A 27,015-nucleotide genomic window follows, 5' to 3' on the forward strand; every position below is an offset into this window, starting at 1 on the left:
CCACAGGTCCCTGAGGCCTCAGTGGAGAGAGAATTCATTCACACAAACAGGGGTTGATGACCTCTAAGCATAGACCATGTTTCTGCTGTGAGTGTGGGAAAACAGGGGTAGCTGCTGATAAAGACATAGGTCACATAAACACACATATCCACACACATGCCAACAAAGTGCATGCAATGTACACTCATGAAGACATACACACACAAACACAGAGTGTTATTAAGAGACAGATTCATAGACATACTTCATATGAGCAGTAAAGTCCAAGCTTCTTGGGTTGTCATTCAAAGCTTCTATGATCTAGCCCTTGCCCACAGCTTCAACCTTTGCTCCCATGAATTGTTTCATCATCACCTGCACATTACTTTGCTCCTCTGCAGTTCTGTGCCTGGGCATACTGTATTCATTTTCCAGAAGGCTATTCAGTTCCTTACTGATCTGTGGGTCTTTTCCACAGATCAATATCCTGCTCCATCATTTAAGACCAGTCTTAGTCACAGCCTATTCAAACCTACTGAGCCTTCTTCACTGATTGCCCCAGGTCAAGGAGGGCTTCTTTTTGGACATCCTCTAATAACATATTGTCTGGAATGGGATCATTCATGTAGCACTCAATTACTACTTTGTGCAGTAGTTTAATTGCTTATTATGAATTGAAAAGAAAGTTAGACTAGATCAGGGGTTAGCAAATTATAGCACACAGCCCAAATCTCGCCCTTCTCATGTTTTTGCATGGCAGCAAACTATGAAAGGCTTTCACATTTTTAAATGGTTGACAAAACAATTTCATGATATGTGAAAATGACATGAAATTGAAATTCCAGTGTCCATACCACTCTCATTCTTTCACATAGTATCTGTGGCTGCACCTGTGTAACAGCCAATTGAGACCTGTTGTAACAGGGTCGATTATTGCGACACAGACTGGATGGTCTGCAAAGCCTAAAATATTTATCGTTTGGCCTTTTACAGAAAAAGCTTGCAGACCCCTGGACTAGATGATTACTAGCCATTTTCTTTAACTCGACTGAAAACTCCCCCAGGGAGGGATCATGTCCATTTTTTTTAAACTCTCACACAGCCTACCAAAATCTATGCAACATAACAAGAGTTCATTAAGTACTTGTTGAAAGCATTAGTGAACTGATGAGCAACACAAAATGCACACAAATATATGACAAATTTAAATATATGTAAGTCCAGATACAGCTTCATATTCTCTGTACTCTTTTTTTTTTTTTTTTTTTTTTCACTTTTCTGAAGCTGGAAACAGGGAGAGACAGTCAGACAGACTCCCGCATGCGCCCGACCGGGATCCACCCGGCACGCCCACCAGGGGCGACGCTCTGCCCACCAGGGGGCGATGCTCTGCCCATCCTGGGTGTCACCATGTTGCGACCAGAGCCACTCTAGCGCCTGAGGCAGAGGCCACAGAGCCATGCCCAGCGCCCGGGCCATCTTTGCTCCAATGGAGCCTTGGCTGCGGGAGGGGAAGAGAGAGACAGAGAGGAAAGTGCGGTGGAGGGGTGGAGAAGCAAATGGGCGCTTCTCCTGTGTGCCCTGGCCGGGAATCGAACCCGGGTGCACGCTAGGCCGACGCTCTACCGCTGAGCCAACCGGCCAGGGCTTCTCTGTACTCTTAACACATACAGATACAAAGAGGACCTAAGAAAGCATATAGCGCCAGTTACAGAAAGAACTATAAACACATATGGATAGAGGCACTCTCCTATTTAACCAGTGTGTGTGTCCAAATTTCTACTGTTCTCAAAAAAGGAAAGACTAAGTGGCTGGTGCAAACTGGAAGGCAAAAATTTGGAAAGAAAGGAACAAGACATGAGTATGCTGATCTCTTTCTCCCTGAGTGTTTACTTTCTCATTCATTCTGGGAGCTCATCGCTGATGGAAACCCGCACTTGGAGGCTTCTGCCACTGCTGGCGGCTTCACTGAGGGAGAGAATTCACCATAGCAAGGATAAGGTTAGTAGTGCTGACTAGGGCTCAGATTCTTCTGCACATCTAAGATATTTACACAGACACAGGACACAGAAACGCAAGCAGATTCAAATAGAAGCATCCTTTATAGATCCACAGTGACAGATTCGTAGAAATAAAGATATATTAAAACCTAAACATAAAATCACGTGTGTAGAGAAGCAAGACGAAGGGAGAAAACACAGAGGCAGCATCACAGGGGCACTGATTTGAACTGCATGAGTGCCAGGATTGGAGCCGGGCAGCCAAGGGCAGCTAGGTCCGAGCACCACCCACCCATCCCTGATTCCCAGGGAACAGGGCTGTGCGTGCAAGCCGAGAGACGCCAGTCTAGGGGCTAGGGTTCTTCACGACTGCTCTACCCATCCCCCCTCTCGGCTCTTCATTCTGATGCCACACCACCTCTTCTTTTCCCTGCTGCTCCTTTCAGCTCTCCCCGCCGCCTCCTCCCAGAACGCTCGTTTGCACGTTGCTCTCAGCTTTCCCCCTTGCTCGTTACCCTCGGGCCCCTCTTGCCTTTTTGTTTTAGCTCTTCTCGTAGGCGGCTTTCTTGCACACTGTCCTTGGAGAAGGGGGGAGGAGAGCTTGGCGAACATGGGGAGGAGCCAGGTGGAGGCAAAGGGGAGGGGAGAGAGGAGAGGCCTCCCAACCTCCACAGGCAGCTGCTCGCCAAGAGGCTCCGCCTCCTCCTGCTCGCCTTTCTACTCCTCTCCCTCTCCCGCCTCCCTCCCCGGGCCCTTAAGAACGCAGGTAAGATGTAGCATTGACTTAATTTCCTCAATCTCCAGAGGTTTCTCGGGTTCCCATATCTATCTCAGGATCTCCTGTATACAGTGGGAACCAGAAATTATTTAGTTGCTTTCCTTGTCAGCTGAGACAACTTTTTTCCCAGCCCGGACTCCCGTAGACTCCTTGAAGTCAAGCATCGTCAGCAACTACTGTACCCATAACCTCTCCCACTGGCCCAATGCACTGCCTCCCACCTCTATCACTCTTTGGTTTTTTGTTGTTGTTGTTGTTGTTTTTGTTTTGTTGTATTTTTCTGAAGCTGGAAACGGGGAGAGACAGTCAGACAGACTCCCGCATGCGCCCGGGATCCACCCGGCACGCCCACCAGGAGGCAATGCTCTGCCCACCAGGGGGCGATGCTCTGCCCCTCCGGGGCATGGCTCTGTTGCGACCAGAGCCACTCTAGCGCCTGGGGCAGAGGCCAAGGAGCCACCTCCAGCGCCCTGGCCATCTTTGCTCCAATGGAGCTTTGGCTGCGGGAGGGGAAGAGAGAGACAGAGAGGAAGGAGAGGGGCAGGGGTGGAGAAGTAGATGGGCGCTTCTCCTGTGTGCCCTGGCCAGGAATCGAACCCGGGACTTCTGCACGCCAGGCCGACGCTCTACCACTGAGCCAACCGGCCAGGGCTCTATCACTCTTTGAACACCCTTATTGGGAAGGCTGTGTGCCAGGTTTTAGGTTAAAAAACAAATGAAAGAGTCCCTGCCCTTGATGATCATGCAACAATAGAGGAACCTAAAATAATTCTTTTGCATGTACATTACCTTTCTCAGAGAAATACAGAAAAGTTAGCTCGGGATGGGAATAGCAAGAGGCAAGATCCCTGTCACAATAACCCCGTCTCAAGTCTGCCGTAGAAGAGGGTGCAGGATTCTGATGGTGAAGCCAGCACATCTGTTGGGCTACAAAGCAGACAGAATCCACCCTGGGAACTTTGGTCAGGTACTCCCAGAGCAAGAGGTGCATCCTTTACTGACATCCTCTTTACCCCTTCCTCTCCTCTACCCATGTTTTTGCTTCAATGCCTCACCACAATGGTCTCTCTTGCTGTCTCTGCTGCCCTCGCTCTTGCTTACTTTTGTTTCTGCCCCTGCATCCTCTGCTCACCAATGACAGGAATGCAACTGATTAGGGGGATAAACCCATGACTACACAAAATTAAGTTTTGTGCTGCAAATGTTACCATTAAAAAATTGAAACAACCCATAGAATGAGAGAAAACTTTTGCAAATCATTTATCTGATAAAGGAATGATCAACATCCAGTATATATAAATAACTCTTGCAACTCAATAATAAAGAGACTTATTAATAAACCAATTTTAAAATGAGCAAAATATTTGAGCAAATATCTCATCAAAGAAGATATAAAGATGCCAAATAAGCATATGAAATGATGCTCAATAACATATGTCATTAAGGAACTGCAAATTAAAACAGCGTGATACCACTATAACCTATTAGAATGGCTAAAAAACAAATGAACAAAGAATGTGGAGGAGCAACAAGAATTCTCATTCTTTGTTGGTGGAAATGCAAAATGGTGCAGTCACATTAAAAGATCGTTTGTCGGTTTCTTATAAAGCTAAATGTAGTCTTACCACATGATCCAGTGATTGCACTCCTAAGTATTTACCCAAATGAGTTGAAAACTACATTCATGCAAAAACCTGCACACAAATGTTTATAACAGCTTTATTCACAATTGCAAAAAACAAACAAACTATAAGCAACCAAAATGTTCCTCAAAAAAAATGGGTGCATCCATACAATGAAATATTCAGCAATAGAAAGAGAAAATACAGGGCCCTGGCCAGTTGGCTCAGTGGTAGAGTGTCGGCCTGGTGTGCAGGAGTCCCGGGTTCAATTCCCAGCCAGGGCACACAGGAGAAGCATCCATCTGCTTCTCCACCCCTCCCCCTCTCCTTCCTCTCTTCCCCTCCCGCAGCCAAGGCTCCACTGGAGCAAAGTTGACCCGGGCGCTGAGGATGGCTCTGTGGCCTCTGCCTCAGGCGCTAGAATGGCTCTGGTTGCAACAGAGCAATGCCCCAGATGGGCAGCATCGCCCCCCTGGTGGGCATGCCGGGTGAACCCCGGTCGGGCGCATGCAGGAGTCTGACTGCCTCCCGGTTTCCAACTTCAGAAAAATAGAAAAAAGAAAAAGAAAGAGAAAATACAGAAGATCTAACTAGGAATGGGAGTACCAAGATCAAGATCTCCACCATGATATGATGCATCAAGCCAAGAAAAGACATGAAGGAAACTTAAATACATATTGCTTAGTAAAAAGAGCCAATCTGAAAAGGCTACATACTGTATGATTCCAACTATAAGACATTTTGGAAAAGGCAAAAACTATAGAGAGTAAAAGGATTGGTGGTTGCCAAGGGCTTGGAGTGCAGAGGGAGGCATCAGTAGGTGCAGCACAGGTGATTTTTAGAGCAGTGAAACTATTCTGTATGATGTTATAATGATGATTACATGACATTATGCTTTTGTCAAAACAGAACTGTACATTACAAAGAGTAAACTATGGACTTTAGTTAATAATAATGTATCAATATTGGTTCATCAATTAAAACAAATGTACCACAGCAGTGCAAGATGTTAATAATAGGGGAAACTGAGCAAACAAGAAAGAGGATACATAGAAACTTGGTACAATCTGCTCATTTTCTGTAAGCCTAAAGCTGCTCTAACACATAAAGTACATTAATCTAAAAAGTATATTCTGTTTAATGAAATATTAAAAATTCATGATATTAAAAACAAAATAAATGGGCAAGGATTTGAATAGATATTTCTCTTAAGATATACATATAAACACAGAAAGGTTCTCAACGTCACTAACTGTTGGGGTAATGCAAATCAAAACCACAATGAGATTCCCTTTTACATATATTAGGATGTCTATTATAAAATTTAAAAAAAAAGGAAAATAAATGTTGGAGGACATGTGGAGAAGTTAAAACCCTTGTATATTAGCCAATGTAGAAAACAAGTTGTCAGTTTCTCAGAATGTTAAACATAGAGTTATGTTCATAGCAGCTTTATTTATAAAGTGTGGCAACAGTCCAAATATGCATCAAATGATGAATGGATAAATAAAATGTGTCATATCTGTACAATAGAATGTTACTTCGCAATTAAAATAATGAAGTACTAATAAATGCTGCAACATGGATAAACCTCTCCTGTGTGCCCTGACCAGGAATCGAACTCAAGACTTCCACTGAACCAACCGGCTGGAGGCTTATTTTATTTTTAAAATTATATATTTATTGATTTTGGAGAAAGAGGGAGAGAGAGAGAGAGATCAATCTGTTATTGCACTTATTTATGCATCATTGGTTGATTCTTATATGTGCCCTAACCACAGAAGCGGATTTAACAGCGGCACACCAGGCACACACCCTGGGCCCCGATTTCTGAAGGGCCTCGCAAAACCCCAACTTTACACTTTTTTATAATGACATCAAGTTTGGTTTCATATGTGCAATTTTAACATAAATAGTACATATTTTTATCTATTTTTAAATATGGTTAACATGTATTTTCATTTTCCCTGTCTCTCTTTTTTTTAAGGGACCCAATATTTTCTTCTGCACCTGGGGCCTCAGCCGATTTAGTAATCCACCTCTACCTAACCAGGGATCAAACCTGCTATCTTGGCACATTGAGACAACACTCTAATCAACTGAGCTACCTGCCCAGGGCCTGGTATTATGTTTTTAATTTATAATTCTACTTGTTCATTGTTGATATATAGGAAAACAGTTGACTTTTACATATTAACCTATTGTACAAGCTTGCTACAAATTTTCTACATAGATTATCATATCATCTGTGAACAAAGACAATTTTTTCTTCCCAATGTGTATACTTTTCATTTCCTTTTCTTGCCTTATTTAATTAGCAAGGACTTCCAGTAAAATATTGAAAAGGAGGGATGAGAGGAACATCCTTGTTTTATACCTCATCTTAGTGGGAAAGCTTCAAGTTTTTCACCATTAAGTATGGTGTTAGCTGTAGGTCTTTTTGTAGTCTTTACCAAGTCAAGACAGTCCTCCTATATTCCCAGTTTATTGAGAATGTTTTTATTAACATGAATGGGGATTGAATTTCAGTCAAATGCCTTTTCTGCATCTATTAATAGGATCATGTGATTTTTCTATTTTGGTTTGTTTCTGTGATGGATTATACTAATTGACTTTTGAATGTTTAACCAGCCTTGCATACTTGAGATAAATCCCTTTGGTCATGGTGTATAATTCTTATTACACTTTTTTGTATTTGATTTGCCAATATTTTGAGGATTTTTGCATGTATGTTCATAATAGATATTGACCCATAGTTTTCTTTTCTTGTAATGTATCTGTCTGGTTTTGGTATTATGTTCACGCTGGCCTCATAAACTGAGTTAGGAAGTATTCCTTCTGTTTCTATCTTCTGAAAGAGACTGTAGAAAATTGATAAAGTTTCTTCCTTAAATGTTTGGTAAAATTTACCATTAAACCTAACCAGGCCTAATGCTTTATTTATTTGGAAGGTAATTACTTAGTGATTCAATTTCTTTAATAAATATAGGTCTATTCATATTGTCCATTTCTCCTTGTGTGAGTTTTGGCAGGTTGTGTGTTTCAAGGAATTGATCCATTTTACCTAGGTTACAAAATTTGTGGACATAGAGTTAGTTATTCATAGTATTCCTTTATTATCCTATTAACTTTCATGAGATCAGTAGTGATATCATTTCTTTTATTTTCTAATTACTGATACTAGTAATTTGTGTTCTCACCTTTTTTCTTAGCCTGGCTAAAGGCATCAAAGTTTATTGTTCTTTTTAAAGAATCAGCTTTTGGTTTCACTGATTTTCTCTATTAATTTCCTGTTTTAAATTTTATTGATTTTTGTTCTGATTCTTATTATTTCTTTCCTTCTGCTTACTTTGGGTTTAATTTACCCTTTTTTTCTGTTTTTTCTAAGGTGGGAACTTAGATTATAAATTTTATATCTTTATTCTTTCCTAACATATGTATTAAATGCTACAAATTTCCCTCTAAGTATTGCTTCTTTTGCAACCCACAAATTTTGATAAATTGTGTTTTCATTTTCATTTAATTCAAAATATTTTTAAATTTCTCTTGAGATTTTTTTCACTCATGTATTATTTAGAAGCATGTTGTTTAATCCTATGTTTAAGGATTTTCTAGTTATCTTTCTTTATTGATTTTTAGTTTAACTTCATTGTGGTCTGAGAGTAGGCATTGTATAATTTCTGTCCTTTTAAATTTACTAAGGCATGTTTCATAGTCCAGAATGTGGTCTATCTTGGTGAATGTTCATGTGAGCTTGAGAAAAATGTATATTCTGCTATTGTTGGGTGAATTGTTGATGTCAGTCATATCCAGTTGATTGATGGTGCTATTGAGTTCAACTATGTTCTTACTGATTTGCTGTCTGCTTGATCTATTTCTGAAAGAGGAGTGTCGAAGTCTCCCATTCTGATAATGGATTCATCTCTTTATCCTTGCAATGATACCAGTTTTGTGGGGTTTTTTGGGATTTTTTAGTGAGAGAGAGAGAGAGAGAAAGAGGAGAGAGAGAGAGATAGGAAGAGAGATGAAAAACATCAACTTGTAGTTGTGTTTCTTTATTTGTTCATTGATTCTTTCTCATATGTGACTTGACTGGGGGGTGAGCCAGTGATCTCGTGCTCAAGCCAGAGCCTTGGGCTCAAGCCAGCAATCACGGGATCATTTCAATGATCCTACTCTCAAGCCAGAGACCTTGGCATCCCAGGTCGATGCTCTATTTACCGTACTACCACTGATCAGGCTGCTCTATCAGTTTTTGCCTTGCATAGTTTGATGTTGTGTTGTTTGGTACATACATATTAAGAATTGCTATGTCTTCTTGGAGAATTGACCCTTTTATAATTATGTAATGCCCTTCTATGCCCCTGGTAATTTTCCTTACTTTGAAGTTTCCCCTGTCTAAAATTAACATAGCTACTCCTGCTTTCCTTTAATTAGTGTAAGCATGGTATGTTTATCCCTGTCCATGTACTTTTTAAAAAATATTTATTGATTGAATTTAAAGAGAAAGGGAGATAGACAGACAAAAACATCGATCTGTTCCTGTTTGTGCCCTGACCAGGGATCAAACCCACAACCTTTGTGTATTGAGATGATGCTCATTAACCAACCAAGCTATCTGGCCAGGGCTCTATACATTTTCTTTTAATCTGTATGTCTTTATATTTAAAGTGGATTTCTTGAAGACAACATATAGTTGGATTACATTTTTGATCCACTCTGACAATCTAAATTTTAATTAGTGCATTTAGACTTTACATTCAAAGGTATTATTAAAATAGAATCAATATCTACCATACTCATTACTGTTTCCTATTTGATGCCTTTGTTCTTTGTGTCTAGTTTTGCTTTCCATTCTTTTTCTGCCTTTGTGGTTTTATCTGAACATTTTATAAATTCCATTTTTTACTTGGAAGGTTGAGGTCACCAGTTCAAAACCATAGTCTTGCCGGGTCAACAGTGGCTTAGCAAAAATAACTGGTGCCCGGGGCACGACACTTTATTGGCGCCCTTCTTCCCTTCTACTACGCTTTTCTTGTTTGTCTTGGAGATCATTTGGCGCCCCTCTGTGAGTGGCGCCTGGGGCATGATAGACCCCCTTGCCACCCCCACCCCCCACCCCTGCTACCCTACTGCCAGTCAAGGCACATAAAGGAAGCAATTACCACCAGTTGATGCTTTCTTCTTCTTCTTTTTCTTCTTCTTTTTCTTCTTCTTCTCCTTCTCCTTCTCCTTCTCCTTCTCCTTCTCCTTCTCCTTCTCCTTCTCCTTCTCCTTCTCCTTCTTCTTCTTCTTCTTCTTCTTCTTCTTCTTCTTCTTCTCTTCTTCTTCTTCTTCTTCTTCTTCTTCTTCTTCTTCTTCTTCTTCTCCTTCTCCTTCTCCTTCTCCTTCTCCTTCTCCTTCTCTTTCTTCTCTTCTTCTTCTTCTTCTTCTTCTTCTTCTTCTCCTTCTCCTTCTCCTTCTCCTTCTCCTTCTCCTTCTCCTTCTCCTTCTCCTTCTCCTTCTCCTTCTTCTTCTTCTTCTTCTTCTCTTCTTCTTCTTCTTCTTCTTCTTCTTCTTCTTCTTCTTCTTCTCCTTCTCCTTCTCCTTCTTCTTCTTCTTCTTCTTTTCTTCTTCTTCTTCTTCTTCTTCTTCTTCTTCTTCTTCTTCTTCTTCTTCTCTTCTTCTTCTTCTTCTTCTTCTTCTTCTTCTTCTTCTTCTTCTTCTTCTTCTTCTTCTTCTTCTTCTTCTTTTCTTCTTCTTCTTCTTCTTCTTCTTCTTCTTCTTCTTCTTCTTCTTCTTTTCTTCTTCTTCTCCTCCTCCTTCTCCTCCTCCTCCTTCTTCTTCGTTTTCTTCTTCCTCTTGTTCTTCCTCCTCCTCCTCTTCTTCTTCTTCTTCTCCTTCTTCTCATTCTTCTCTTCCTCCTCCTCCTCCTCCTCCTTCCTCTTCTTCTTCTTTCTCCTTCTCCTTCTTCTCTCTCTCATTAAAAATCAATCAATAAAATCTTAAAAACAATTCCATTTTCTCTCCTTTCTTAGCATATCAGTAATACTTGTTTACTGTTTTTAGTGGTTTCCTTAGAGTTTAAAATGTACATTTACAGCTAATGCAAGTTCACTTTCAAATAACACCATACCACTTCACAGGCAGTGTACCTTGTAACAACAAAATAATCCCAATTCTTTCCTTTTGTTCCTTATATTATTGCTGTCATTCATTCCACGTATATATAAATAAACATAAGCATATGTATATAATATATAAATGAGTATACATAGTTAAATATCAGTACATTATTTTTATTTTGAATAATGTTATCTATTAGGTCAATTAAGAATAAGAAAAATAAAAACATTCATATTATATTTACTTATTCTATTTCTGCTCTTCTTTTATTTATGTAGATCCAAGATTTTTACCCATATTATTTTCCTTCTCTCTAAAATATCTCTTTTTACATTTCTTGCAAAGCAGGTCTACTGGCAACAAATTACCTCAATTCGTGTTTGGCTGAGAAAGTATTTTTTGCTCACTTTTGAAGGAAAAATTTGCAAGGTGCAGAAGTATAGGTATTTTTTCTCTCAACATTTTAAGTATTTCATACCACTCTCTTCTTGCTTGCATGATTTCTGAGGGTAAGTTAGATGTAATTTTTATTTTTGTTCCTCCATAGGAAAGAATTTTTTCCCTCTTCTGGCTTTTTTTTAGCTTTTTTTTTTTTTTTTTTTTTTTTTTTTTTGTATTTTTCTGAAGCTGGAAACGGGGAGAGACAGTCAGACAGACTCCCGCACGTGCCCGACCGGGATCCACCCCGCACGCCCACCAGGGGCGACGCTCTGCCCACCAGGGGGCGATGCTCTGCCGTGACCAGAGCCACTCTAGCGCCTGGGGCAGAGGCCAAGGAGCCATCCCCAGCGCCCGGGCCATCTTTGCTCCAATGGAGCCTTGGCTGCGGGAGGGGAGGAGAGAGACAGAGAGGAAGGAGGGGGGGGGGGTGGAGAAGCAAATGGGCGCTTCTCCTATGTGCCCTGGCTGGAAATCGAACCCGGGTCCCCCGCATGCCAGGTTTAGCATTTTTCTTTATCTTCAATTTTCTGTAATTTGGAAATGGTATGAATAGGTATAGTTTTTGGAGAATTTATCTTGTTTGATGTTCTCTGAGCTTCCTGGATCGGTGGTTTGATGTCTGACATTAATTTGGGGGAAATTCTCGTCATTACTGTGTCAAATATTGCTTCTTCTCTTTTCTTTCTTTCTTCTCCTTCTGGTATTCCCATTACATGTATATTATGTCTGTTGTAGTTGTCCCACAGTTCTTGGATGATTTATTCTGTTCCTTTTCAGCCTTTGTCCTCTTTGATTTTTGGTTTTGAAGATTGTATTGATATATTCTCCAGCTTAATGATTCTTTCCTCAACCAATTTTAGTCTACTAATAAGCTCATCAAAGGCATTCTTCATTTCTGTGGTAATATTTTTTATCTCTAGCATTTTTTTTTTGTTCTTCTTCTTTCTTAGGATTTCCATTTCTCTGCTTACATTGTTCATCTGTTCTTGCATGATGTCAATTTTATCCATTAGAGCCCTTAGCATATCAATCATAGATGTTTTAAAATTCCCTATCTGATAATTCCAACATCCCTGCCATGTCTCGTTCTGATGCTTGCTCTGTCTCTTCAAATTGTGTTTTTGCCTTTTTATATATGCTTTGTAATTTTTTCTTGCTAGCCAGACATGATGTACTGGGTAAAAGGAAGTACTGCAAACAGATCTTTAGCAATGTGGTTGTAAAGTGTGGGGGGAAGCATTCTATAGTTCTATGATTAGGTCTCTGTCTTCCCATGAGCCTGTTCCTCTAGACTGTGAACTTCACACAAGTGTTACTCAGATTTTTTTTCTCTTCCCATTAGGTGGAACACAATGGCTAAAGTGAGCTGGAGTTGGATATTTCCCTTCCGTGGGTCAGTTTGTCTCTAATAATACCTCAGCAAGTTAGGCTCTGATTAATACTTTTCCTAAAGAAAGACAGAGAGTTCTGGGATATTTCAAAATGGCTCCTTTTCTCCACCCCCTGCCAGAAACCTGAGAAGATTCTTTTCTGATATTTACTGTAGGAATCTGGTCAGGCTCCTGGAAGAAAATCTTATAGTATTTTGGAGACCTCCCTTTGACTGGGTCTCCCAGATTTTAATTCCCAGAATTGTCCAGACTGAGCCTCCAACAATTTATCAATTACAGTTGAGGTTTTCCTGCCCCATCACCGGTTCCTACAGTGGTTTCTGCTGGTGGGTCTCTGCTTCAGTCTGTTGTAATGAACTGCATTTGCCTGTAGGTCTCTCCAGTTGTGGGATCAGCAGTTTGCCCTGTGTCCTCCTCTTTCTTATGGATCCAGGAAGAGTTGTTAATTTTTTTGCCTTTTTTATTTTTGCTTATGAAAATGCAGTGGTGACTTCTACGATCCTTACAGGGAAAAATAGAATTCCAAATTATACCTCCCCTCCTTGTTTTTGTGACAGACACACAGAGAGAGACAGAGAGAGAGGGACAGATAGGGACAGACAGGCAGGAAGGAAGAGAAAAGAGAAGCATCAATTTTTCGTTGCAGCTCCTTAGTTGTTCATTGATTGCTTTCTCATATCTGCCTTGACCAGGGGGCTCCAGCCAGTCAGTGACCCCTTGCTCAAGCCAGTGACCTTGGGGTCAAGCCAGTGACCTTTGGGCTCAAGCCAGTGACTATGGGGTCATATCTGTGATCCCACGCTCAAGCCAACAACCTCACACTCAATCTAGTGAGCCTGTGCTCAAGCCAGCAACCTCGGGGTTTCGAACCTGGGTCCTCAGTGTCCAAGGCCAACACTCTATCCACTGTGCCACTGCCCGGTCAGGCCCAAATCATACCCTTTAAATGGGTAAAATTTATGGTATATAAATTTTTCTTTTTTCTTTTTCTTTTTCTTTCTTTTTTTTTTTTTTTTTGCATTTTTCTGAAGCTGGAAACAGGGAGAGACAGTCAGACAGACTCCCGCATGTGCCCGACCGGGATCCACCCGGCACGCCCACCATGGGGCGACGCTCTGCCCACCAGGGGGCGATGCTCTGCCCATCCTGGGCGTAGCCATGTTGTGACCAGAGCCACTCTAGCGCCTGGGTCAGAGGCCACAGAGCCATCCCCAGCGCCCGGGCCATCTTTGCTCCAATGGAGCCTTGGCTGCAAGAGGGGAAGAGAGAGACAGAGAGGAAGGAGGGGGGGTGGAAAAGCAAATGGGCGCTTCTCCTGTGTGCCCTGGCCGGGAATCGAACCCGGGTCCTCCGCACGCTAGGCCAACGCTCTACCGCTGAGCCAACCGGCCAGGGCCTATGGTATATAAATTTTACCTAAATAAGAATGTTTAAAAATTTTGGAAAAGGTTGAAATTGAAGAGGCACTCCATCTCATCCTCCCTTTTCCCACTAAAACTCCTGTGTCTTCATTGAAAGTGTTCCTAATGAATTAGGAGTCTAATTCATTAATAAGTCTGCCTTAATGAGGTGAAGGCAAGGACATGTCATTCAGTTACTCATAGCCTTATCCCCAAGACATGTGATTCTTTAGATCCTTTTTTCTATCTAGGATAAATCATCCCCATGAGTTCCTGGAAAACTAAATGAGTACAAATCAAGTGTATATCATCTCAAAAGTCACCTCTGGAACCTCTAAGAGTTAAACTAGTAAGACCCAACACAAAATAAAGAATAGTTCATAGAAGAAATATGCGACATTAAGACATGGATGTAAATGTCTTCCTGGTAAGAATCTTGAGAAATCTCTATTCATTGGTAATTCATTCATACATTTAACAAATACTTATTGAGGACTCGTTAGAGCCAGCCACTGTGCCAAGTATTAAGGCATAATAAGTTTTCATGGAATTTATAATCTAGAAGGACTATCAAAGGTTCACAGGAAGTTTACATTTCATTGGACCTGGGATATAATTGAAGAACTCAACAACCAAATTAACAGTTGTAATGTATTAAGTTTTTATGACACAATTATGTTAGTTGAGGGTAAATGGAGTAGAAAAATTGAACCTGGATAGTATACATTTGGTTGTGCTTATTTAGTACCCTTTGAGACAGATAAGGGTAACGTACAAATATTCCATGATTATTTTCATTACTGGCATAGTTTAATGGAGCTGTAAAAGGACACTCTGAATCCTTCCTCCAGAGGAGAAAGCTGAAATGTCCTGGGTTTGCACTGGAAAAAAAACACGGGGTCTTCTGATAAGCCTCTAAAGAGTATTCACATCCATTCTAATGTCTCAAGCATGGGAATTAGCTAGGGTATGGCTGGAAATCTAGAACTTTGTCACATAAATAATCTGTTTTCTTCAGTTAGTGAGGTTGGTAGCTAGAATTCAGGGTTTAGGGATCTTGGCAGAGAGTGAGGGGGAAAAAGGACTGAACCACAAGGTGGTCAGATGGACCCAGAAGGCCATGTGGTTCAAGTGGACCATTTCTTCTATCTTGTACTAGCTGTTGGTGTTCTTCTTGTTTTTGGATTTTAAGGTAAAGCCAATGTGCACAAAGAAGAGCCAAACGCTATTCCACCTTATATGTCATACCATGGCACCCAGCAATGAAAGGCATATTCTTTATATTGATTCTCAGTGTACAGGAAGGCACTTAGAAGGTTCTCTTAAGTTTCTCAGAGTACTCTATGAGTGAGTCATCTATTAGAATGTTGACATGAAGTCCAGGCAAACAGTAGGGCAAAAATTATATTATAAAAGATGAAATTTTGGAGGAGAAAAGCATAAAAATACGTTTTAAGAGAATTCAGCAGCCAGAGAGTAAACTAGCTGAGATATTCTCAAGTACCTGGTTCATACGCTCTGACCATTAGCCTATAAGTAGTGTGTAGGTAAATAAAGATGTAGAGAGCTTTGGAAAGTATTCTGCAAACCAGGTTAGCACTAGACATTACTGCCAGGCAGTTGAGTAGTTCATGAGGACAGGAGATCTCTTTGATAATGATCACCAAAGGCTGGCATAGATGGGGGGCAATAAAGAGCATGTGGTATGCCATACTCATGAGTCAATTCACTACCACTAGGATGGCATAATAACTATGGATAGGTCCAGATCTATATTTAGACCATTGTGATGAGAAGATGAAGATGATGTTGATTATGAGCACATCTTACATGTTAGGCACTATGCTAGACTCAAGATGATTCAGGATTGCAAAAAAACACACACCCCCCAAAAAAAAAAACAACCCCTAAAACAAAAAATTATCTGTTTTCAAGGAGTTTACATTCTAGTGAGGAAAGCAGATAATAAACAAATTAGTCAGTAGTATTAGTGATAAGTACTCTAAAGAAACCAAAACAGGACAAAAAAGCTGTGGCACAGAAGGCAGTTGGATGTAGTACTTACTACCTTGGCATAATCCTCCATTTGCAGCCCAGTATGAAGCAGTCTCAGGAGTCACAGGTTACCAACCAAGGCCAGTTGCTCATCAGTTAACAGGAGAGGTTTATGCATAGCAGAGACTTTTGATAGCAGGTGGGTCTGCTGGTCCAGAGCCTGGCCCACAAACCTGCCCCTGAGCCTTTGACCTGGAGGTATTCATCCCTCTCGTGGCTTTCTGGGAATGCTATCCACCTTTCTTTACAAAGGTTAAAGGCCTAGGATGACTCAGTCCCTTGTTGCCTTGCAATGCCCCAGTGCAGGACTAAATGGCTTCCTTATGTTGGGAGTTGATTCTCTATAGGCCAGAAATACACACACACACACAGCGCCTGCCTAATCACAGTGCAGGCAGAGCTGTCTATATGAATTGGCAGGGAGTTGGAGAAAATAGCAACTGTAGCTGCTTCCCTGCCAGATGTGCAACCAGAAACAAAATGTATTCCACTTTTCTTGAGGACTAGGGCTGAGCATCTCCACATTTAGCATCACTTGCAGTGGTCAGCAAACTCATTAGTCAACAGCCAAATATCAACAGTATGATGATTGAAATTTCTTTTAGAGCCAAATTTTTTAAACTTAAACTATATAGGTAGGTATATTCCTTATCGAGATAGTGCCGGCATGTGGTATTTTGTGGAAGAGCCACACTCAAGAGGCCAAAGAGCTGCATGTGGCTCGCAAGTTTGCCAACCAGGGACTTAGAGCGAGGAACAGAACACCCTGGAGGGAGTCCCTATAATTATTTCAGGCTGGCAACAGCAGCAGAGGAACATTAGGTCAGGATTTGGGGGTGTTTTGGCATCAGTAGCTCTGGGTTCACCTCTGCCAAAAGAACTGTGTTGCCTAGGTATGAGAAATGGAGCAAGACGGTGGCATTATCCATCCCACTCCTTCCAATCCACCCAGGAGTCAAAATGATCTTTTAAAAATACATATATCCTGTCAGTCTTTAGTGATTCCCCATAGCTTGGGAATGGTAAGACCTAGAAGGCATACCATGATCTGGCTCTAGTACAGTTTTTATAGTTCACTCTCTAGCTATTCTTCCCCTCACTCAAGTCAAACGAGCCTTCTCTACTCCTCCAATGAGCCCAGCTCCTTCTCATTTCGGGGCCTACTGTCCATTTTTTCCAGAAAGCTCTTCTTCCCTCGTTGCTTGTGCAATGCTTATTCATCTCTCAGGTCCTTCTGAGAAAAGACTTCTCTGGCTTCTCAGGCCAGATCAGGTCCCATTTTACACTCTGATTACATGGTAGGTATTATTTTCCTTCATTGTACTAGCACTATTCTAATTATCTAACTGTGTGATTATGTGATTACTATCTTATTCCCACAAGACTATAAACATCACGGGGACAGGCAATGTACCTATTTTGTTTATTGAACTTGCCATAGTTTGTACAATTTTTCTTAGAAGGAACAAAAAGAAGGAGGGAGAATAGGAAGGAGGTAAGAAGGAAAGAAGGAGAAAATAGGGAAGCAGGCAGGGAGAAGGCAGAAAAGGAGGAATGGAGATCCCAATGGGGCTAATTGGGAAGATATTTGATTCTTCATCTCCAGTGGGAAAGCTGGAAGAGTTAAATGTAGCTCTTACCCGAGGCCTCAATGCTTAAAGGCAGAAGTTGAACATCAGAATTTTTTCCATGGGATAATGCTGAGTTCAAACCACAGAAGTAGATCCAAATAGGTCAACAGAGCAAAGGGGGTCTGAGGTGAGTATTAGGTATAGAGCAAAATGAGAATGGGAAAGGCAGGGAAGATGAGGACAAATGAGAAATATCCTGGCAAAGTAGCTCAGGTGGTTAGAGCAGTGTCCTGATACACCAAGGTTGTGGGTTCAGTCCTTGGTTAGGGCACATGCAAGATTCAACCAAAGAATGGATAAATAAGAGGAACAGATCGATGTTTCTCTCTCTCTCTCCCTCCTCTATGTAGAAAAAAAAATCAATAAATTAAAAAAAGAAATAATCTATACAAATTCAAGAAACTGGATGACAAGGCCACCAACTGGGCCTATTTCTTATACCTAGTGACTTTCTATGCATAGGCAAAACAAATCTGATTAAAGGGACATGGACCCACACATACTTGCCATATGTGGACAAAAAAAGAGTCCACATACTAAACTTGACAAGCTCAAGGGAGGCCAGCATGGCAGGTCCTACAAACTCAGAGACAAAGTAACCACACAGGATGGTTTGAACATAAAAGTTCCCAACTAAAACAGGTTCATGGCAGGTAGTCACATTCTAGGCCTGTAGCTTCCTTGACAAAGGTCAATCTTCACTGAAATAATGTATTGTCTTTTTGCATCTGAGATGACATTCCTCTGGTTTGTCCGAGTAATCTCCTTTACAGAGCCCTCAGGGCACACCCACAGCAGCAGAGCAGAGACCACAGAAAGAACTGCTCATGGTTACGTTGTTTCAGGAATACCATCTCTATGTGCTGTTAACTAACTTATACTCACCAATGCAAAAGAAGTATGTCTTGGTTTTATTCTTTATCCAGTCTTTGACAATCTCCCCATCCTTGCTTTGCTTTTCTTCTGCTTCCCTAACCTACCACCAACAAATTTCATGTAACCCCTTTATGGCTCCTCCTTTTAATTCAAATGTATAAAATAAGCAGCAAAACTGCAATTCTTCAGGGTATTTTCTCAATATGTTGAGATTTTGCTTCCTGGCAACTGTGGTATCCTCTTGAAAATCAACATTTTGAACCAAAGTAATCAAGCTTTTAGCTTACCCATTGTCTCCTATTATTTCCCTTCTTAATTGGCAGTTCCCAGGGGACAGGGAGTGTCTAGTTCATTTTCTCATCTCCTACAGAGCCTAGCAATGACTTTAAATAGTAAATGCTCAAAAATTATTGAATAAATAGTGCTATGTAGTTCATAGGTGCTGGGAGTGATTATTCCAAAAAATTTAACTTCTTCAGGAAAACCTTTTTAGACCTGAATTCCTCCTGAAAATATAGAGTTGGACTAAATAATCTCTAAGGCATTTTGAAAATGTAAACTACTGGGACAATGACAAGGTTGCAACCTTTCTATAATTTCTAGTATATTACTGGCATACAGTGGGAACTCAATAAATGTATGCAGTGAACCGACTCTAATACAAACATTTAAATTGAGAAGAAACCAGAGATGTGTTTCTGAAGTTTCATATAAATTGCTTATGAGTTGAACAATACTTAAAATATACAAGAGAAATTTGTTATTAAATGGATTCCTAAGGTGAATATTTTTTCCAATATTTGGAATCACTCTGTAATATATTAACTCCTTAATTTAATCAATTTCAAGTTTCCCATTTTTACATGTCAAGATTGCTTGATAATAGGATAAATCAGATTGGTAGCTAACAATTATGCGGGCACCAACTGACTTGACTAAAGCCAACTATTCTTCAGAAAGAATTGACCTTCTTTCTACAGATTCTCAAATGACCCCCCTCCCCCAATACCTCCAACACACACAGAGTCTCTCTCTGTATGTGTTTTAATTCATATTTCAAATTTGGCAGGTCTATCCTAACTTATAATGCTATGCATAGACTTTTCACTTTCCAGTATTCCTTTCCACATTCCTCTCCACATTCCTCCCCTTTGTTTAACCACATGCCTCACCATATTCCAAAATAGGTATGTCATCCATGCTGTCTGGGTCATCTAGATGCTTCAAAACATCTGTCTTAGGTGGTGGCTTTTGTATGAGCATGCTGGAAGTTGATGCTTCCCCAGCTGAGAAACAATATCTTTAGGTCACTCTCAAGGTAGGATTCAGGAAAGGGAATGCTTCTTATTTACTTTCATTTTCTCTATGCCTCTTGGCTGTCCAGGGCCTTTTCTTCATAAATCCAGTAAAAAATTAGAGAAGTGATGACTCTTCTCAATAACTATCTAACCTCAAAAATGTTCAACTCCTTTGACATAAATGGGGAAAAGCAGAATACATAACTAAATTCTTTGAGATTGGGGTAGAGGAGAAAGCCAGTTTTCTTTGGGACTCTTTACTTTTGGAGTATCAATTACAATGGCAACAAGGACTCCTGTATATGAGTCCAGAAAGATTGAAATAATTCACAAAAGACAAGAAATCAAATACCAGCTCATGTACTATAAATCTCATTCTTCCTCAATTCCAAGTCCTTTTAATCTGCCTAGGACTAACCCCACATATCAGGCCAAAGCCTCACCTGCTACTTGTAGTAGGAAAAAACATGATTGAGTAGCAAATATTTTATCATAATGGGAATGGAATAAACAAGGTCAGTTGACCCCTAAAGCCAGCATTGATAGTGGTGAGTCTCACATCCTGTATTGAGACTCCTTTCAAGAGAATCCATTCTGTAACTGGTATACTATCAGAAGATAATGGTACCTGTTCTCTGAGGAGTCCTGACTAACTGGCGAGATTGAATGACACACATGAAAAATTTCAGATGCAATTCCTCTTTACGCATGGCTGTCTCCTAGAAATAGAGAGAGTTTAATCCAAATGAACAGATTTGTGAAATTATTTAGACGGACAAAAGTGACACAGACCAAGTATGCTCAACACAAATAGGCATCAAGACCTGATAGTCTAAAATTCAGCATATGAAGTGATATAGTCTACTTTTGTATGTTTGACACAGTAAGATTCTCTAAACTCAGCAAGCATCTCCTTTACACCGCTAAGAGCTGCTAAAATGCTGAGGGCCTCCGGGGGCTTCCATTCATCAAGTCTGAGCTCAGACGGTGACTGTCATCTGGATACCTACTCAGAAACATTTCTCCTAGACTTCTAGACAGAGCTGGGTCAAGGCCCAATGAGTTGAAGGGCTTGTTAAAAGTTTGAATGAATATATTTCTTCCCATTATTTTCTCTTTAAAAAGTATGGCAAAGATTACACGTTAATCAATTCAGCCACAGGAACAACACCAAGGCCATTTAGTTCTTCAGAAAAGTTTGTCTGGTGGACCCCCAATAGCTTTCCTCACACCTATACCCGTGTTTCAAACTCCTCCATAGTTCTGAAATATTCTACATGTTTAGAGTCTAATCTATGCCAATCCCAAACTCCCCTCCTTCAACTTTTTCTTTTCCAGAATGGCCAATCAAGCATGATCTGGTGCAAAGAATACAGGACTGAAAGTTAAGAAACTTGTTTCCTAATCCCAGATATGCTATGCTTTTTATAACTTTGGGAAATGACCTCACTTCTCTGAAACTACTAGACTAAACTATCTCCAAAATCCTCTATAAGCACTAACGTTCTGCGATTCGTAATAAAAATCCGGCCTGAGTTCGATCTCTCAGGTCTACATCTGCCAAGGTGGTCACAGGTTCCAGCAGATGAAGGGCCACAGAGAAAGCTGCCATGGAAACCAGAGCTGTAAGCAAAAAAATTGCCTAGCGGAACCAGAAGACAGCGGATAAGGGGGTCAGGGGAACAAAGAAAAGCGAAGGACGAAAGGCACTAACAGTATTCCAAGAACAAGAAATAGCGCAAACCGAAAGGGGGACAGGGAAATTATGACTTCAGCCTTAGATGCTTCCTTCGTTTCTGAGACCTCGCCATACTGCGCAGGCGTTCCCCGGGTCCTTAACTGCGCTCTTTGACCTCCCGCCCAACCCCCTTCCTCCGCAGCCACCGAGCGGCTCTTCCGGTGTTGTGGAGGCGGTTCCGGTTCGCGGCAGTTCCCGGGTTTTGCGTTCCGCGCCCGGCCGGAAACCCCTTCGTATAGCAGCCGGTTCCGGTTCGGTGAGTGGCGGCGGGAAGCTGGGGGAGGGGTGAGGATGGAGGGATCCTGGGCCAGGAGGCAACGCTCCTCCGGACCCGGCAACCTGGGCTGGGCTGGGCGGAAGCCAGGACGGCTGTGGGGACGGCGCTTTTCCCTCTGCCCCGCCCCCTGAGACCACCTCCCCTCCCCCTGCTGTCCGCCCGCCGGGATCTGGCCGGTGGCCGTTAGCGAGGCGCCTCGAGGCCGTTCCTTCAGGCCTTTTTTGGGGGGGGCGGTGGGAAGGCGGTCTCCTTGCCGTTACGGCAGCCCTCATCTCAGCGCCCAGCTCTCCTTGTGGGAGAACTGGCCGGTCGGGCTTTCGGGGTTTTCCCGCCAGACCAGGGTCATCTCTCAAAGGAAAGCTGTTTTCCCCGGGAAGCTCCGCTTTCTGTTACACCTGCCTCATCTCCCGCCTTCCTTGAGACCTGCTGGTCCTCTCGACCACTTCTGCGTCTCCCGTAAACATTTCTCCATTCTCCAACTCTTTTACTCTGTGGTGTCTCCCTGAGATGTGATACCGCTAGTGCCACCACCAGAAAGAAGCGTCTGGACCCTCCTGCCCAGGTTATGAAAATTCCCTTAACTGCCAGTTCGCTTACCTGGCTCATCGCCTTCTGGTAATTCCCCCGAACCGTCTGTCTTGAACGTGGTCTCTGAATGTATGCCCAGTTTCTCTTGAGCTTGGTGATTTCTGTTTATCGGTGTCTTTGCAGTATTTGCACTATCTTGTGGGCAATAACTTGCTCCTTTATCACTTTCAAGTCAGCCTTGTTAAAGTCATTTCATTCACGTCTGGTACACTTAGTGTATTTGGGGTGGTGGTGATTCTTATAAAATTTGTGTAAAGCCTTTTATAGGCTACCAACTATTTGACTTAGGGTTCTTGTTCTAATTGGATATTTTGGAATAGACTGAATCATCTCCTCAGTTTTTATTCTTTATAAAAGATAATTTGTGTTAAACATCCGTATTGAAAAAGAAATTACACTAAATTTGAAATTAGTTACAGTGAAACCTTAAGCATCTCTTTAAACATGATTTTTTAAACTTTTTTCCATTATAGCGATTTCCTTCCTATTCCCCCTGCCCCCTTTTAGTTCCATTTTGGAAACCTCATTCATTTTTACCTGATTCCAAGTAATTATCCCAACTGAAAGATAGTTTTCATATTACCCATCTGATGAATTAAATCTAGAGGGAGCAAATGGATTAAAAAACAGGTTCTGCTACTTCAGGTTAAGGTGATGTAACTCTTGACTACTGCTTTGGAAGTCTTTCCTTTTCTTTACCTGACTCCCACAACCACCAGTTGCACCAGCTTTATTGTCTTGCTGTTAGTATCTGTTTATGAATCTGACTTCCCCTTACAGTGAGCTTCTCAGCAGCAGGGGCCAGTTCTTACTCTTTTTATCCCCTGTACCTTGTATGTAATTGGTGTGCAGTAAATGTGTGTGAGTTGAGAGAAGCTGAATACTTAGTATTTAAGGTGCTGGAGGGTTAAAGTGTTTTGGGCATTAGAGTCTAATTGGGAGAGAATACATTTAAAAATATCAAAAACAAAAACATGGCGATATATTGTAGTACAAACTATAATTTAGAAAGTTTTCCAGAGATCACATGACCACTTCCACACCCTTTTCATACCATAAATTGTTCTAACCACATCTTAGTCCTGGATAAAGCTAATTGTACAGTGGTTCTCTACAGTATAAACTTTCTAGTAACTTCATAGCTCTAAACATTCTTTTATAAACACTTCTTTGCTTATAAATGTTTTATCATACTTGCTATATTCTGTTACTCAGAATTTTGCCGTCTTTTGTTTTTTAGATTTCCTTTTCAGTTACTAACTTGACTTCACCTATCTGTAACTGCTTATGTATTTTCAGTAAAGTCAATGACCAATGTGAACTAGGAAATGAGTTATTAGAATGCTTTTCTTGAAAGGAAAAAAATTTTATGCTTGCAAGAATGGTGGCATCAAAATTTTCAGATCCAGCATTTCATGTAGAATTTTGTTGGTTAAATAATAATTCTCCCAATGTAACTGCAAAGTGGCAAAAAGAAAGTACCATCAGCACACTGAAGAAGCTGCATATGTTTGTATTAAAATGATATTTGCGGCTTTAATTATTAAAATCACAAAACAGCATGGACTCCCCAGAATTAGGTAGGGATTACTTTTAATCTTGCTAAAGTGTGTAAATCCTTAAATGAGGAAACGTTAAAGGATATGAAGTTTTGTGATGTTTGTTGAAAGCACGTTTGTTTGGAAGTCAGGATGCTTGGATTTTTGTTTTCCCTTTGCTCCACCTTTGTGATTTTAGGTAAGTCATTTAACCTCTCTGGACATAATCTTTAAAATTCTTTGATTTCTTGTTTGCTTCCTTTTTCACATCTATCTCGGCAGCGCAAAAGAAGTTAACATGGAATTGTTCTGCTGGGTACCAGGCTTTTTAGTTGGCATTCTTCTTAATACAACCAAAGACATAATTCTGACAGTTAAGAAATGGCCTGATTGAGTGCAGTGTGGAAAAGCTACTGCTAGTTTACTAGCTGATGGGCTTTTCCCCTCTTGGTCTGAGGCCCAGGCAATTCTGCTGTATTAAAAAAGAAAGGAGAAAGAGTAACGGGGAAAATTTCTAGGTAGAAGCCTTTTGTTAAGTTGAGAATTTGCAAATACATATATTTTAAGCCTAAATCTAAGGCTTAAAATCTTTGGGAACCCTCCCTGACAAGACTAGGTAATCAGATGATTACTCTGCTTAGTCTGCAGCTAGCCAAGAAAAGCTGAAGCAGCCTGTCTTTGTGTGTGCACTTAGCTATTGTGACCATAAAGAATACCTTTATGTTCAGTGTCCTTGGTAGATTGAAGCCCCGATACTGCTATGCAATTGATGAGTACTTAGTCCTTTTAAAAATATAAGATTATGAATAATATAAGTGTGACAATTATCATCCCTCGTCTCCTCTTGGAAATCTGCCAAGAAGCATGTCTGCCAAAGGTATTTTTATTAACCAAATTCCAAGCAGTTGGGCTTTTAACTTCCTTTTTCTGGGAAAATTAGATCTATCAGAGGAGAAAGTAATTTCATATAGGCAAAGGGGCTTTGGTTTTTAGCAGTTTGGATGATGGATAAGAAAGTATATATTTAGTACAATTGCAAAATATTCCTTGTCTGTCCTCAGAGTATCAATAGCTTTATGTTTGGCTACTGAGTAAGATGGATATGGAAGACAAATCTTAATAGGACCACCACAAAAATCTATCACTTGCTTATGAAATGGTTTTTAGCATGAAGTAAAAGAGCAATGGCTTGGGAATAATTTCTAAGTTTTAATTTTAGTGTAGTCACTAACCAACTCTATCACCATATACAAATCAATCTCCAAAGAGATTGATCTCCCAACTTCTTGCTGGAGTAATCTATGATTCTGTAGATGGTCCATAATTGTTATTAGTATAACACAGATTGCAGAAATGTTTGGAACTACCGCAGACCGTTTCAGTTCTCATTCTCTTCCCATCAAGTCAACTCTCCCTTCCCACCTTATGTTTTTCTCCACTAAAAACACAGATGTTACTTCTGAGTGGCTTCCTGCTTTGTAATTAAATGAAGAAGATATTTCAGTATGTAACTTTCTGTTCTCTATCTTCTTTTATAGGACTTTGGATCTCTGCTAACGTCAGTAATGTGCAAAGACTTGACATGGGTAAGACTGATTATGAAGTAGTCATTCAGCCCTTCTAGTTATTCTGGTTAATTAAGCTGGAGTGAAAGAATGGGTTTTCCTAACATTTAATATTTGCATTTTTGTGCTTAGTAAGTTTAAGGGAGATCTCATACTAATTATGTAATATAGTATACGAAACAATTTTCTTTTGGTTGAGTCATTGTTTATACATTGTTTGGAAGCATTTTCTCATTCATTGTATTGAAAAAGCCAGACACACGCTAGCAGACATTTACTATGTGCCAGGCCCTGTTCTAAGTGCTTAAAGTATATTCACTTATTTTTTTACAATCACCTTACAAGGGTACCTATAGTATGTACGAAATAGGTACTATTATTATCCCCATTATATCAACAAGGAAACTGAGACACAGAAGTTAAGCAACTTGCCTAGGGTTACACAACTATAGTATAACTGGCAGAGCCAGGATTTAAACTCAGGCAGCCTGGTTCCAGAGTCCTTGTTCTTTAGTACTGTGTTATACTTCCTCCTATATGATAAATAATATGGTTTAGGTAAATTTTAAGTTTTATGTAGCTAGTGGCACTGACAGTTGTGACTGGAACATTTTCCACTATTCATACTACTTTATGTCTGTAAAGGGGATCAGTATAAGATCAGGACGAGTAGCCAAATTAAGAATAGGTTGAGCCTGACCAGGCGGTGGCACAGTGGGTAAAGCGTCGGATTGGGATGTGGAAGACCCAGGTTCAAGACCCCGAGGTTGCCAGCTTGAGCGCGGGCTCATCTGGTTTGAGCAAAGCTTGGACCCAAGGTCGCTGGCTCGAGCAAGGGGTCACTTGATCTGCTGAGGGCCCAACGTCAAGGCGCATATGAGAAAGTAATCAATGAACAACTAAGGTGTTGCAACAGGCAACAAAAAACTGATGATTGATGCTTCTCATCTCTCCGTTCCTGTCTGTCTGTCCCTGTCTATCCCTCTCTCTGACTCTCTCTCTCTCTGTAAAAGAAAAAAAAAAAGAATAGGTTGAAAATCTGTACAGTTAGATCTTATAACATGCATCTGCTCCTTTTAAATTCACTTCAGTCTTTTCTCTAGTTTCTTGTTTTTCCTTTTACTCTGTCTGCCTTCTCTGTCTCAGTCATTTGTTTCCCTTTTTCTCATTGCTGATACTATGTCATAGAGTTCCCTTACTCTCATTTGTTCCTGTTTGGTTTTTTTATAACAAAGTAACAAAGGTCTCAAAAATGGTTTTAAAGGAAGATTCTGCTATAATATTATAGTGATTGTGCTGATGTCTGTTAACAGCCATATGAATAAATGTTGCTTTCTGCAGAAAAAAATTTTTAGGTCGATTAATTTTTTTGTTTGTTTGTTTGGTTTTTTTGTTTTGTTTTGTTTTTTACAGGGACAGAGTCAGAGAGAGGGATAGACAGACAGGAATGGAGGGAGATGAGAAGCATCAATCATCAGTTTTTCGTTGCAACACCTTAGTTGTTCATTGATTGCTCTCTCATACGTGCCTTGACCGTGGGCCTTCAGCAGACCGAGTAACCTCTTGCTTGAGCCAGTGACCTTGGGTCCAAGCTGGTGAGCTTTTTGCTCAAGCCAGATGAGCCCGTGCTCAAACTGGCTACCTCGGGGTCTCGAACCTGGGTCTTCTGCATCCCAGTCCAACGCTCTGTCCACTGTGCCACCGCCTGGTCAGGCAGGTCGATTAGTTTTTTT

The 27,015-nt window shown here is 40.8% G+C and overlaps 2 protein-coding genes across 2 annotated transcripts in view; one reads left to right on the forward strand and one right to left on the reverse strand.

Moving 5' to 3' along the window:
• PFKM (phosphofructokinase, muscle) overlaps positions 1-2,636 on the reverse strand; it is a 25,261-nt gene extending 22,625 nt beyond the window's left edge. The window contains exon 1 of the mRNA XM_066257984.1: positions 2,512-2,636. The gene's annotated coding sequence lies outside the window, so the exon portion shown is untranslated. The remainder of the gene's footprint in view (positions 1-2,511) is intronic.
• Positions 2,637-21,491: 18,855 nt separating this feature from the next.
• SENP1 (SUMO specific peptidase 1) overlaps positions 21,492-27,015 on the forward strand; it is a 62,273-nt gene continuing 56,749 nt past the window's right edge. The window contains exons 1-2 of the mRNA XM_066257985.1: positions 21,492-21,570; positions 25,256-25,303. Of these exons, the coding sequence (XP_066114082.1) occupies positions 25,300-25,303 (4 nt within the window). The 5' untranslated portion in view covers positions 21,492-21,570; positions 25,256-25,299. The remainder of the gene's footprint in view (positions 21,571-25,255; positions 25,304-27,015) is intronic.

This window comes from Saccopteryx bilineata, chromosome 2 (genome assembly GCF_036850765.1).
Source record: "Saccopteryx bilineata isolate mSacBil1 chromosome 2, mSacBil1_pri_phased_curated, whole genome shotgun sequence".
Lineage (NCBI taxonomy): Eukaryota > Metazoa > Chordata > Mammalia > Chiroptera > Emballonuridae > Saccopteryx > Saccopteryx bilineata.